Raw genomic sequence first — 12,568 nt, 5'->3', positions numbered from 1 at the left:
CTTGATCTTGGTGAGATGCATAGAATGTCAAAACTCATTAGACTGTCTGTCAAAGTACATACATTCTTTAACCTTAAGTTTTGATTTGGACTGGAGAGATGGCTCAGTGGTTAAGAGCATTGACTGCTCTTCCAGAGGTCCTGAGTTCAATTCCCAGCAACCACATGGTGGCTCACCACCATCTGTAATGAGATCTGATGCCCTCTTCTGGTGTGTCTAAAGACAGCTACAGTGTACTCATATACATAAAATAAATCTTTTTTAAAAAACAGTTTTGATTTAATGAAATTGGTTTAGAGCAGATTTCAGTACTGAGCTTTGGGGCCAGCTGATTTCTTGTGATTCATGAACTTAGGCAATGGGTAACTTTGGAGCAGGATGGCTCTTGATTTCTGTAGCTGCATAGACTCCTGAGATGATAATCTTGTCTCTGCTAGCTTTTCTACCCTTATTTTAAAAGGGAGGGGGAAGCTGCCCCTGTTAATGCCTCCTACTCTGCTAGTGTCTATGAAACTTAGAATATACTGTTTCACTGGCAATATGCATTGTTCCCTGGCTGTGAACTTGGCAGGAGAAATGCAGCAAGAGTATTCCATCCTCATTGATCTAAAGTCAGCTTACAGGCTTCACGTTCATCTCAAGCCCTGGCTGGAGTCTCCTAATGCCATGTTCTTCCAGAAGCCAAGATTCCTCCAGCTCCTGGAGATGTCCTGAGAGCTCCCTTGTTCTGTGGGTGAGCCCAGCCATACACAGCAACAGCATGCTGTGTTGCAGGAGTGAATCCTCAAGATCTGATCCTTTAGGTGTGTTTGCATGTGGTAGTGCTGTCTAATGGATGGTTGACTAATTTGGGGGTCATTCGCTGGGTCTGGGTTTTGTGATTAAGACATCACTCTTCTCCATGAGGTCACAGGCTGGTTGGTTAGATGAGCTAGTGGATAGCAGGATTGCTTATTTTGTCCCTATTTTTCTGCTTGAAGCCTACCCTCATGCTGTCCATGATAGCAAACTCTAGCACAGAAGTACCACTCCCTGATTCACAGTCCTGTGATGGTGTCCTATTTTTCTCTGTGTTGAGTTCAAGTGCCACATATAGCTCTTTAGGGTATATTGTCTCTTGTGTCTCTCCTGCCCACCTTTATTTTATACCAGCAGCTTTGCCTCTGTCCATGGGAATCCTAGGCAATTCAGTCAAAGCATCTCCAATAGGTAGATCTGTAGCTAATTTAGGAGTAAACACTTTTTTTCATTCTTTATTTGTTCAAAGGCTTTTTGGTGTGTGCTCAGTGTATTGGGGATACAGGGACCTAAAACCAAATCAGAAGCAGCAGTCACCATCCCGCCAGCAGAAGGTGGGGTTGAATGCTGGTGCTATCCATGAGCATAATGAGCTTGGGAAGGGCATCACAGTCCAGGAAGCAGGGAGACATGTGGGAAGGACTAAGAGGCAGAAGGACCAGAGTAGTGTGGTCGTAAGCACAAATTTGACTTCAAGGAGGGCAGTGGGAAATAAACTAAGAATCCAGTGATATGCTGAGTTCCATGCTATGGTGTGTCACAAACTAAGGGGATCTGCTTTTTATTGTTTCTCAGCTTCCCAAAATCTGGCCAAGCTTCCTTCCCTCTGTCCCACATCTACCAATACATGACTTGAGTTTGGGGGAAAGTTTGCATGAACAGTGTCACTCTGTGTGCTCTTAAGGAATTGTCTTCGTTCTGCACTGGGCTGCCCACCACCAGTGTCCACTTCATTTGTGCATTCCATATAGGAAGGAAAGGGGCATCATGATCCAGTGCACCTTGGCCAGAGTGTGTATATGATTTGTCAACAATTGAGGACTTTATGGGGCTTCATTAAAGATGCTGGGGCAGGAGCACTGTAGGACATCAGAAGAGCCCTCAGCAGTAAACCACAACGCTGAGCTTTGGAACGCAGTAAATGTTTAAGAGACTTCCTTCCTTTCATTACTGAATTTTACTTCACTTTTATACCAGTAAAGAGTTGTGTTTTATTGGTTGAAATTTCTTGATTCCGTTTTCCCCAGGTCTGTTTAAAGCTACATTTTATCTTTGAGGATGTTTGGCTCGCTGTGGAGGAAGTGCTGCCAGCGAATTCAATTAACTGGCAGAGCTCACAGATATTGTACATGGATTTCTTTTTTTTCCTCCTTTTTCACAACTGCGACATAAACACAGCTGGGTTTAATATTTGTTGTAACAAAGATTTAACTTGAATCATTTTACTCTGGGTAATTAATGCTTGGAATGTGGGTTCCTCTGCTTGGTTTGTAATCCTCTGCGTTTTCCTGCTCACGCTATCTAGATAATGAAGTGTGCTCCTCCAGGTCTTTGCCCTGCCTTAAAACTGCTTAATATTTGGCCGTTCCCACTAGAGAGCAGATGCTTTTCTTTGCAAGAATTGAATTTCTGTCAGCTCTTTTATGCATCATGTGTTTGGAACTGTAAGTGGATCAAGTTGTTCATCACAGCAGGGACACTGTGAAACACATCTATTATACACACTCCCCACCCCCCACCCTGCTTCCTGTTTTTTTTTTTTTTTTTTCCCCCTCCCCTGAGGAGGTGGAGATGCCTGGATCCCCTCGGGAGATATCTCACTCTGTATGGATATACATGTGATCTACCGTGGATCTGGCCTGGAGGCCTCCCTAAGCATAAAAATCTGTATCCCTTCAGCTCAGTCTTGTTGCTGAGACAGACTCCCCTTTTATTTTGGTAAACACTAAGCACTTCATTAACTCCCAAATACACACCAAGTTTGGGTCACTAAATAAATCCACTAAGCCCAACATAATGAGAGACAGAAATTCCCAGTAATTGATGCCCTAGAAAATGTTTATTGTGAACCTATGACTTTTATACTATAGAGTTGGGCTAATGCAGAAGAAAGCCACCATCTATTAAGCACCTAATGTGTGCCTGTCACTGTGCTAGGGGCTTTGAAAGTCTTCACATTTATTTGATCTGTGTAAAAATTCTATCAAAAAAAGTGAAAGTACTTTATCACCTTGTTATTTAAAGGGAAAAAGAAGAGGTTAAGCACCCACCTATAGACATCTAGGTAATAACTAGCAGCCATGGCAGAATTTGAACTCAGATCTGTCTAAACAACAGTATATATCAATACTCTGACAGATTTACTGAACATGCATTGGTTTTTGGTTGGTTTGTTCTGAGACAGTCTTGTTGTGTAGTACAAACTGGCCTTAAACTTGCTATGTTACCCAAGTTGTTTGCTAACACTTGAATTAAAATGATGCTCCTGCCTCAGCCTCCTAAGTTCTAGAACTAAGATATGCAGCTACTCCTACCTTAAAGGCATTGACTTACAACTTACTGTTTTTGTTTGTTTGTTTGTTTGCATACTAATATTGTTCGTTTCTACTATCTGTTCTACACCAGGTCTCAAGGCCAATGGTATTTCTGAACATCTTTGTTTCCATCTAAATCAGAACCCACGGTAGCAATTGAAATTAATTTTCCTTTTTTCTCAGACTTCAGTGCAAGTGCTCCCCAGTTTCTCAAAGCAAGTCACCATATTCTCATGGTGCTATTTTGTACATTTTGAATCCTAGAATCTGCTGTGAGCTCCTGGCAGAAATTCCCAGATGTGTGTAGTTTAGTTTGTCAACTCAACATAGCATTGAAAAGCATGCCTTAGGGATGCCCCTGCAGTGCAAGGCCCACCCTTGGACCTCAGATCATGAGGGCAGGAGGGAATTGAGGTGAGCTTTTAGCAGGTGTCACTTAGTTTTCAGGTATTGCCAGGGCACATTCACTGGTCTGCCAGAGAAATACCTATATATAGAAGTCATTACAGTGAACTCATAAGACAGATTTTACTTTTGAAGAAACTCATCAGTCTTTCAGCAAACATTTTTAGTCATGATTAACTTGAGCCTTCCTCTCAGAACTTTTCCTTAGGGCTCAGCAGTAGTCTCCTGGATCATGAGACATCCATGGATCCCTTACTTCTGTCTCCTAGACTGTTTGTTGGACTGGTTTTAGAAAGTGATAGAGGTTATGGTTTTTTGTTTTTGGTTTATTTTTAAGTGTCCAACTTTCTTTTTGAAAGCACCTCTGCTCTTTTTCAAAGATAACTTAGATTTTTATTTTGTGTGTTCTGTTTGCAAGTGAATGCTTCTTGGTTTATTCATGTTGACAACTGAAAGCCTTGGACCTAATTAAAAGAATTTCTGTGAGCACCTTTACTGAACCATTTCATTACGCGGCACTGCACAGATTGCATTGTGAAGCTTGGTGATGGTTTAAATCTGACCTTTAATCCTGGACTGCCAGGAGTTTTAGGGGGAGCCATGCATTGAAAATATTTCCTCAAAAGCATACATGTGCTTGCACATGTTTGGTTAGAAATATTTTTTTTATTGAATGGTAACTTACTAATATACACATATATCACTTTGAGTTCAGATCTCGTAATCTATAGTTGTTAGGATTTCCTAACTGCAGCATGTGTGTGTGTGTGTGTGTGTGTGTGTGTGTGTGTGTGTGTGTGTTTCTAGTGTTAAAGCTGAATTGGTTTATAGAAAAAGCAAAGACAATTGTACTTACTCTGGACCAAAAAAGGGGGTGGGGGAATTAGAGCGGGTAGATTTTACCTCTACATGTGTCTCTCTCAAGGGCAAGGGGCTGGAATGTGTGAGTGCATGACAGACCTTTTCTGAACCTTCTTTGGTAGCTAGTGAAAGTAGACTCTTGGTTTTGTTTTTAAATTATACTCTTTACTCCAAGAATAGCATTCTAAGGATTTGAAAGTTTTTCATGGGATGCTAACCCATTATGGCATAGTAGAGTAAGCATTCACATAATGAAAATTGATCCTTTTGTCTGACAAAAGGCTGGTTAGAATTAGGACATTGCCTCTAACTTTCTGACTTACTTGTGGCCCGTGAGTTGTCAAGAGAGAAGGAGTGAACAGAGATCAGGATCCCCAGGGTCATCACCTGCGCAGCACAGAGCTCTGCATAACAAGCATAGCCCTACACTCCCCCACAGAGAACCAAGGTTTTTGTGGGGGAAAAAAATGGAATGCAGAAGAAGCAATTAAACCCAACTGAGGTCAAGGTCCAACCATGTTCTTAAGAAAGAAATAGAGAAGCTGGGAATGAGCAGAAGCAGTAATGGAGATATATTAGGTTGGGAGAAAGTAAGCTAGTGTCATGGACAAGTGCAGTTTTCTGTCCTAAGAAACCCTGGCAGCAGTGAAAGTTGACTGGCTAGCACAGTAGAGCAGACCCAGGCTTGACTTTGGTTTCTGCCTACCACTGGACATCTACTAGATGGGGCCCGAGTCTCAGTTTCCTCATCTGTGTAGTGGGGATAACGGTGCCTACCTCACCCAGGCTTCATCCAATGCTGGCCCTGTCATTTACTAACTAGTAGGGTATTCCCATTTCTTTCTCTTGATGAGTTATCACTGGAAAGAGAGTGCTGTGAGTTTACCCTCAGTCTTTCTGCTTTAGAGATTAACTAGGGGCTAAAGAAATGGCTCAGTGGTAGTGTTTGCCATGCAAACCTGAGGACCTGAGTTAAGATCCCCAGCAGCCACTTAAAAGAATCCAGAAACAACAGCATACCAAAAATTCCAGAGCTGGTGAGGTAGTTAGTGACTGGAGGATCCCTGAGACTTAGGGGGCATCCAGTCTGGCCAAACAAGTTCAAGAAGAGACTGCCCAAAAATAAGGTGTATGGATTAGGGAGATGGTTCCCCAGATTACAGTGTTTGCTTCACAAATACAAGGACCAGAGTTTGTATCCCACAGGATCATATAAAATCCAGGAGGGCTTGGTGGCCCACTTGTAATCTCAGGGTGCAGGTAGTGGAAGTGGGGTCCCTGAAGTAAGCTAGCTAGCAAGGCTAACCAAATCTATGAGTTCTAGATTCAACAAAAGACCTTGCTTTGTGGAATAAGGAAAGTGATCAGTGAAGCCACCGTCACGTATATACACCAAAAAGGGGCTGCAGGAAGAGCACCCAGCATTGGTCTCCGACCTCAGTCAATACATGCATTCACCAACAAATAACGACTAGACCATTTTTTACTGCTAGTGACAAGAGAACAAAGTGAGCTGGTATTTTCCCATCTCTGCAGAGGAAAAAATAAGTCACTTTGCCCTATGGACCCAGCCATGCCCCAGGGATTTTGGAACAAAGTCTAATGGCTAGTTTATTCAAGAAAGCAAGACAACCAATTTGCTTGAGGGGAAATATGACTCTCTGTTCCTTCTTATATTTAATTTGTCACATTAGCAAACACTGAACTCCACAATTTACACACCCAACAATTAGTACAGCTCTATACAAGGTTCCTGCACAGACTAGCTTGAGCCAGACTTGAGAACTCTGTTTCTAGTTAGGTGATGTGCCCACCCTGTAGGTGACTTTGGTCCTATTGGATAGTCTATTAGAAAATACAGGCCTGAATTGCTGTTGTCAAAGTCATCATTACTCATAGCTGTGTGATGGTGGAGAAGGTACAGTAGATACTTGGCAGGAGAATCTTGGTCTAGCCTGAGGTATGTAGAATGAGGATATAGCATTTGAACAGGAGGACCCTTTATGATCCAATATGGTATCCGCTAGTTACAGATGGCCATTTAAATTCAAATTGAATAAAGTAAAATACAGCCTTCAGTTTCTCAGTCATACCAACCATATTTTAATCTGAGCAATCTGCTTTTGAATAGCACCAGGCAAGAGGTAGATCATTCCCATCATTGTACAAAATTCAGTTGAACTGTTGTAAACTGTAAGTTAAAAGAGAAATGGTAGGTGAGAGCATTCCAAATAGGAAATAGCCAGTGGGACTAGAGATCAGTGAGTAACCATGGAGGTGGTGAAACCTTATCTGAATGACATAGGTTCAGGCCTTGCTAGGATTCCTCAGAGCAATAACAAAATGTTTGAGATATTGTAAGGTATCAGCACTGGTAGCAAAAAGTGGGTAAGAATATCTTGGATATGACATTTCATAGTATTATCATAACTCTCCTACTCCCCAAGCCACAAGTTGCAACAAAGTGGCAAGATAGCCACATTATTGGGTGCTGCTATGTGTTGCAAGGTTTATCCACCTCTTTCATGGGATAAAGATATGTAATCTGCTATTACATAAAGAGCTAAAGGAAGTTGGTTGTGATAGCACATGTCTTTAGTCCCAGTGTTAGAGTAGGGGTGGGAGGAGCAAGGGGAGATCTGAGAGTTTGAGGCCTACCTTGTCTACATTGTTAGACAAGGACATACAGGGACATACAGGGCTACATAGAAACAAGACACTTTCTAAAAAATAAATAAATAAAATCGCTAAATAGTAAGATGATTGATGGTTATATGTAAGGTGTGGGACTCCCTTTTAAACCAGTAGTGAGCTCATTTCTGCTAGCTGCTGGGAACTGGATTAAAAGGCCAAAAAGCTATGCCTCATTCATTCATGATATAACTCCAACCCAGCACATCTTCAGCCATGGCTGTTAGCAAAAAAGAGGCTTATGAGCCCCAAGAATGATCAACAGGGCTTTATAAGGGGCCTCACAGAAGTTTGAAGACTCTAAAACATTTGTTATTGTGGATTTTGTTATGGGTTTCAATAAAGAATCTTAGTAATAGATGTAAAGGATCTGAAGTTCAACAGGTGAAGAAAGTAAGAAGCTAGGTCACCAATCCTAGGCCTTAGCTGAGCAGATAGCACCCTGTGCTGCAGCCTGAGGAGTCAGTGGGAATAGAAGAGCTGGTAAAATCAAGAGACCTGAGGACCCAGCACAGAGGCACAGTACAGAAGTAGGCTGAAGGAGGGCAATGCCACATGTGTCATTCTTCCTACTGTGACTGCTGTCTGTGTTCCCTCCCACTCAGTATACAGCCACTTGTCTGCCTTGCTGCTGAGCTAAGATGGGTATCAGTTCTGTTCCCTACCCCCATCCCAAACCCAGGGTCCTTTCCAGCTAAGATCAGCTCCTAATCCTGAGGAATGCGGTTCTTGCTCATGCAATTGTAAATGCCTTTCCAGGCTTGTTTACTTTCATTCAACCGGAAGTGCTGTACTTGGGGACTCTGGGGGACTCCTGGGCTCATGGACTGCAACTCATGAGAGAACCACCTACATGGTCCATAGGCCTAGCTTAGTGGTTAAAAGAAGTATCACAGATGGGAGAACATCTGGATACCTTCTTTCCCTTGCCCCAAGGCAGTGGCTAATTTGACTATTAAAGAAAACTACCTCACTCTACTTCTTTATAATGAAAATAACATGTGTTTTTATGAGGGATAATCAAAACAATCAATTTTATAAAACAGAAAGTACCCGTACATGGTTAATGGTTAGTACATGACACTTCTGGCTTTCACTGCACATGTATGCATTACAATGAGTTAGTAAATGATTCATGCTATACACACTGTTCTACAATTTGAGTCCCATCTTCCCACATTTGACAGTGTTTGCGGAACATCGTTTTATAATGGTTAGGAATTCTGCCATTCCCAACTCTGCAGCACTGTATCATGAGGCTGGGTTCACTTCATGGACCCTGGTGATACAGATGCAGACAGTCTTTCAAAGAGTGAATGGATGTCCACTGCAAGATAGGCACAGACAAAAGTCAAGTCTGGACTGAAGTGATTTCATATCAGTTAATATAATGTCAAGCAAGACAACCTTGTCTAAGCAGCCCAGCTATTCCAAAGGTGGTAATAGTGAGGGCCCAGGAGCCAGAGGATTTGCCCCGGGATAAAGTTGTTATATTTGGTTATTTACAAGATTACCAGAACAGCAGTGAGTAGGTGGCATTGAGAAGAAGGTAAAAGCAGACAGCCCACCCAGATAATGAATTGAGCTGTACCAAGAAGGGCCAAGGTCATGTGCACTGAAAGGTGAGGGCAGGTTCAGTGCTGATGAGATGTCAGAGTAGCTGTGAGCAGGGATGAAGAGGTAGAGTCTGGTTGGGGGCTCAGGAGCTGTCTTGATGGTGCTGCAGTGCCCAAGGTGGATTGCAGAGGAGGAAGGCTACGGCAGAAAGGAACTGTTGAGTGCAGTTTTGTGCCCTCTTCCCTTTGTTTTCAGTCTTCCTCCTGTGACAACTGATTAAAGGAGGAAGCCATCCTCACTGACACTTCTACCACCCCAAATTACCCCTGACAAGCCCCTATGTGGTGATATGACCAACACCCCAGGAGCACTCAGGGCAAGTTCAGCTTTAGATGTATGATGACTGGTTATCTAAGCCTCCCATTTTCTTCCTTTGCTTTTAGTTAAGAGACAGAATGCAATTCTGAGCCATTAGATACACATACACTTGCAGTTTCAAAGTTTGAAGTGCTGGCAGGTCAAGACAAAAGCTTCTCCATGGTGCAGGATGAGTGAGGTCTTCAGAAGTCTTGGCCTAGGTGCTCACGGGGTGTCAGGAGCCCAGGACCACTTGGCTAGCTTCAGACCAGCAGGGGCTGACAGGAAGGAGCGCACTTGTGTTTGCTCAGTTACCATCAGCGGCTCCTTCTTTGTGTAAGATGGTAATGAGGCCATTAGGAGAGGCTCACCTGAAGTGCAGCTTGTGAATCCAAGGTAATTAAACACCTCCTGAATGAAAGGGAAAGGCCAGGGAAGGTTAAGTGAGGAATAATCCGCAGCACAGGTGGCCCAAGGCCTTTGAGGAGCCAGAAGAAGAGTGACAGTGGCAGGCTTCATTTCAAAGGATGGAAATGTCACCCAAGTACTCAAGAGGGACAGGGTTTTTATTATTTGGGGATTGCGAGTAGATAATTTTTTAAAACATTTTAGTAAAGCATGTTTTTTCATACTTCTATCTCAAGTTGAAAATCCATGGCAGACCTTCCTGAAGGCCAAGGGTCCAAGGGGCCTGTATCACTCCTCAGGGCCCCTTAGTACTGTGGCATTTGAGTCTGTGGTTCCAGAAAGGGAAGCACAGGAGAGGACTATATGCTTGTGCACAACACACACACACACACACACACACACACACACACACACACACGTGATATGATAGTGTCCAATTACTTTCAGACAAAGACTGTATCTGTCGCCCCTCACTTTATAGAAGTAGAGTGGCTAACCCCTATGTTTGTTCCTGTCCCTTCTAACTTAATGTAGCCCAGGCAAATGACCCTCCCCTCTTACAACCTCACAAGAGAGTTCCATGTACTCAGTTAGAGGCCCTTTCAGCTGATCGTCACCATACAAGCAACTTTTGCGATTTAGGTTCTTGCCTCCAAACCTTTGCTGTCTCCATACCATGAATCTGTAAATAGCTACCAGGATTCATCGCCACAGAGCAGAAACTGGTAAATAAGATGTGGTATTCAGTAGAATATTGTTCAACCACAGAAAGGAATGAAGACTTCATGTATATTGCCATATAGAAAACTCAGCATTGTGATACATGAAAGAATCTGGTCTCATGAGCAACCTACTTGCTCTGTTGTTCCATGTACTTGACTTATGCAGGATGGGCAGGTGCATGGTTGTCTAGGACTAGGGTGGGAGCATGAGGTCTCTTCTAGTCAAAATGTTCTAGAATTGGATGGTTTTGATTGTTATACAACCTTACATTTATACCACCAAACTATAGTCTCTAATGAATACATTTAGAGATTTGTAAAATATACCACAGCAATTCTTAATGCTGAGGACACCTTTTTTTTTACCCCCCTCCTGGAATTATCTGAGATTCTCTGGGTGCCAGGCTTAGCCATCTGTCCCCCTATGACCTGCTCTCACACTGTCTTCTTTCATGTTTCACCAGATCTCCTCCCTGAAGAACAGGCTGAAGAAGGTCTCCACAACCACAGGCGATGGGGTGGCCAGAGCCTTCCTCAAGGCCCAGGCTGCTTTCTTTGGCAGCTATCGAAATGCACTGAAAATTGAGCCAGTAAGTAGCCTGTTGGCATGTAATAGCATCTATGTTTGATTAGGGACCAAAAAGCCACCTCTGGATATGAGAAATCTTTGATTCACCTTGAGGAAGGTGTGTGTGTGTGTGTGTGTGTGTGTGTGTGTGTGTGTGTGTAGTGTAGTGGAGGGTCTTGGGTAAAGGAGTTTTACATGAATCCCTCCCTCTTAAAGTGAAGGGAAGACATGAAGGCACCCCAGTGCCTGTGTGTTAAGTGCTATGTCATGCCCTTCATTGTTGTCCAGCTCTCATGAAGACTCACAGATCAACTATGAGATAGTGACAGCCAACTCCACATTTCAGATGAGGGCACCAAGGCTTCGGGGAAAAGAAATGATTTACCAACAGCCTCATAGCCCTTCATCCTACAAATTCACATTTTGGTGGCTCCCTATATATAGTCATGATTTAAATGAGTACAACAGTAAGGACTGAGCAATAGTGTTACCTACATGTGTAGCCCTTCTACTTCCCTGAGCCTGGTTAACCATTCATTTCCCTTCCCTGCCCTGTGAGGTAATGTTGAATAGTTATAAAGAGGTCAGGTCTTTCCTGAACCAAAGGCAGCTCCACAACTTCTTAATGCTTTCACTTGAAGCTTCCCACTGATGTCCCTCTACACAGCCTACCTTTGTGTTCTGGCTGAGTAGAATGCATGTGTAGCCCAGGAAGACTGTGTGTGAGAGACTAACTGTAGTTATACCAATCCAGGTCAACATAATCTATTTCTAGTTTCTTTCTAAGTCTTTCTAATGTCTATCAGCTTAAAACAATTCCCATGTCCTGCTTTTCTAGAAGGGAGCTCGCTCCAACTCTGACATGATCTTGGGCCCAGACAAACCAAGTTTTAAAAGTTGGTGTAATTAAAGAGAACATTGTACTCACTCCTCTCTAAAAGGACGGTGGGAGAGCTAGCCTAGTCCTTTGCCAGGCCAGGTGGAACCCAGAAAGCTAGGCACAGTTTCACCCTGTTACTTGCCTCATGATTGTCACATGCATGTCTAGAATCCAGAGTTCATTGAATCCAGTGCATATTACTGGATCTGACCTGGGCACACACGCCTCCAGAAGAGGAATCGCTGGTTGCCCCTCACTGACAGGCTCTGGGTTAAAGCACTGAAACCTGGGGATTTAAAGCTGACTAGGGGCTTTTTAGCTGCATAAAACTTTAATAAGTCGCCCTGTGTGGTGAAACTTTACTTTCTTCACCTGCAAAAGTGGATATACCTTGCTTCTCCCTTCTGGTTCTTGTTAGCCTCAAACAGCCCTAAAGTGTGTCTTAGGAAAAGCGAGACTTGATGAGTAAGGCTGGAAAGAACAGTACAGAGGTACCCTACCCTCTCACAAGTATGGGCTGTTAAGCATACCAAGGAGGTGGGAGGTCTGGAGGTGGAGATGGGCTGAGATAGATTTGGCAGAGGTTTGGATGCTGGTGTGTAGGAGTGTGCGCTCTACTCTGTAGGAGCATAAAGCTCAGCATGGAAATATGATACCACTGATGGCAGGGCTGAGTGTTAAGACGGTGATGGGCTACACCAGAATGTTCCATGGTGGAAAAAAGAGGCTTGACCTAGTAAAAATGAAACATAGTAGACAAATGGCATATAATGTTGAAGTGGCTCCA

The 12,568-nt window shown here is 43.2% G+C and overlaps 1 protein-coding gene across 4 annotated transcripts in view; it reads left to right on the top strand.

Annotated features, from left to right (window-relative positions):
- Positions 1 to 12,568, top strand: part of DENND1A (DENN domain containing 1A) — a 460,146-nt gene that overhangs the window by 311,595 nt on the left and 135,983 nt on the right. For all 4 annotated transcript variants that reach the window (XM_080927212.1, XM_080927210.1, XM_080927211.1 and 1 more), the window contains exon 13: positions 10,798 to 10,923. In XM_080927212.1, the coding sequence (XP_080783338.1) occupies positions 10,798 to 10,923 (126 nt within the window). The remainder of the gene's footprint in view (positions 1 to 10,797; positions 10,924 to 12,568) is intronic.

This window comes from Micromys minutus, assembly GCF_963924665.1.
Source record: "Micromys minutus genome assembly, chromosome: 13".
Classification (NCBI taxonomy): Eukaryota; Metazoa; Chordata; class Mammalia; order Rodentia; family Muridae; genus Micromys; species Micromys minutus.
This window is presented reverse-complemented; position numbering and strand designations above follow the sequence as displayed.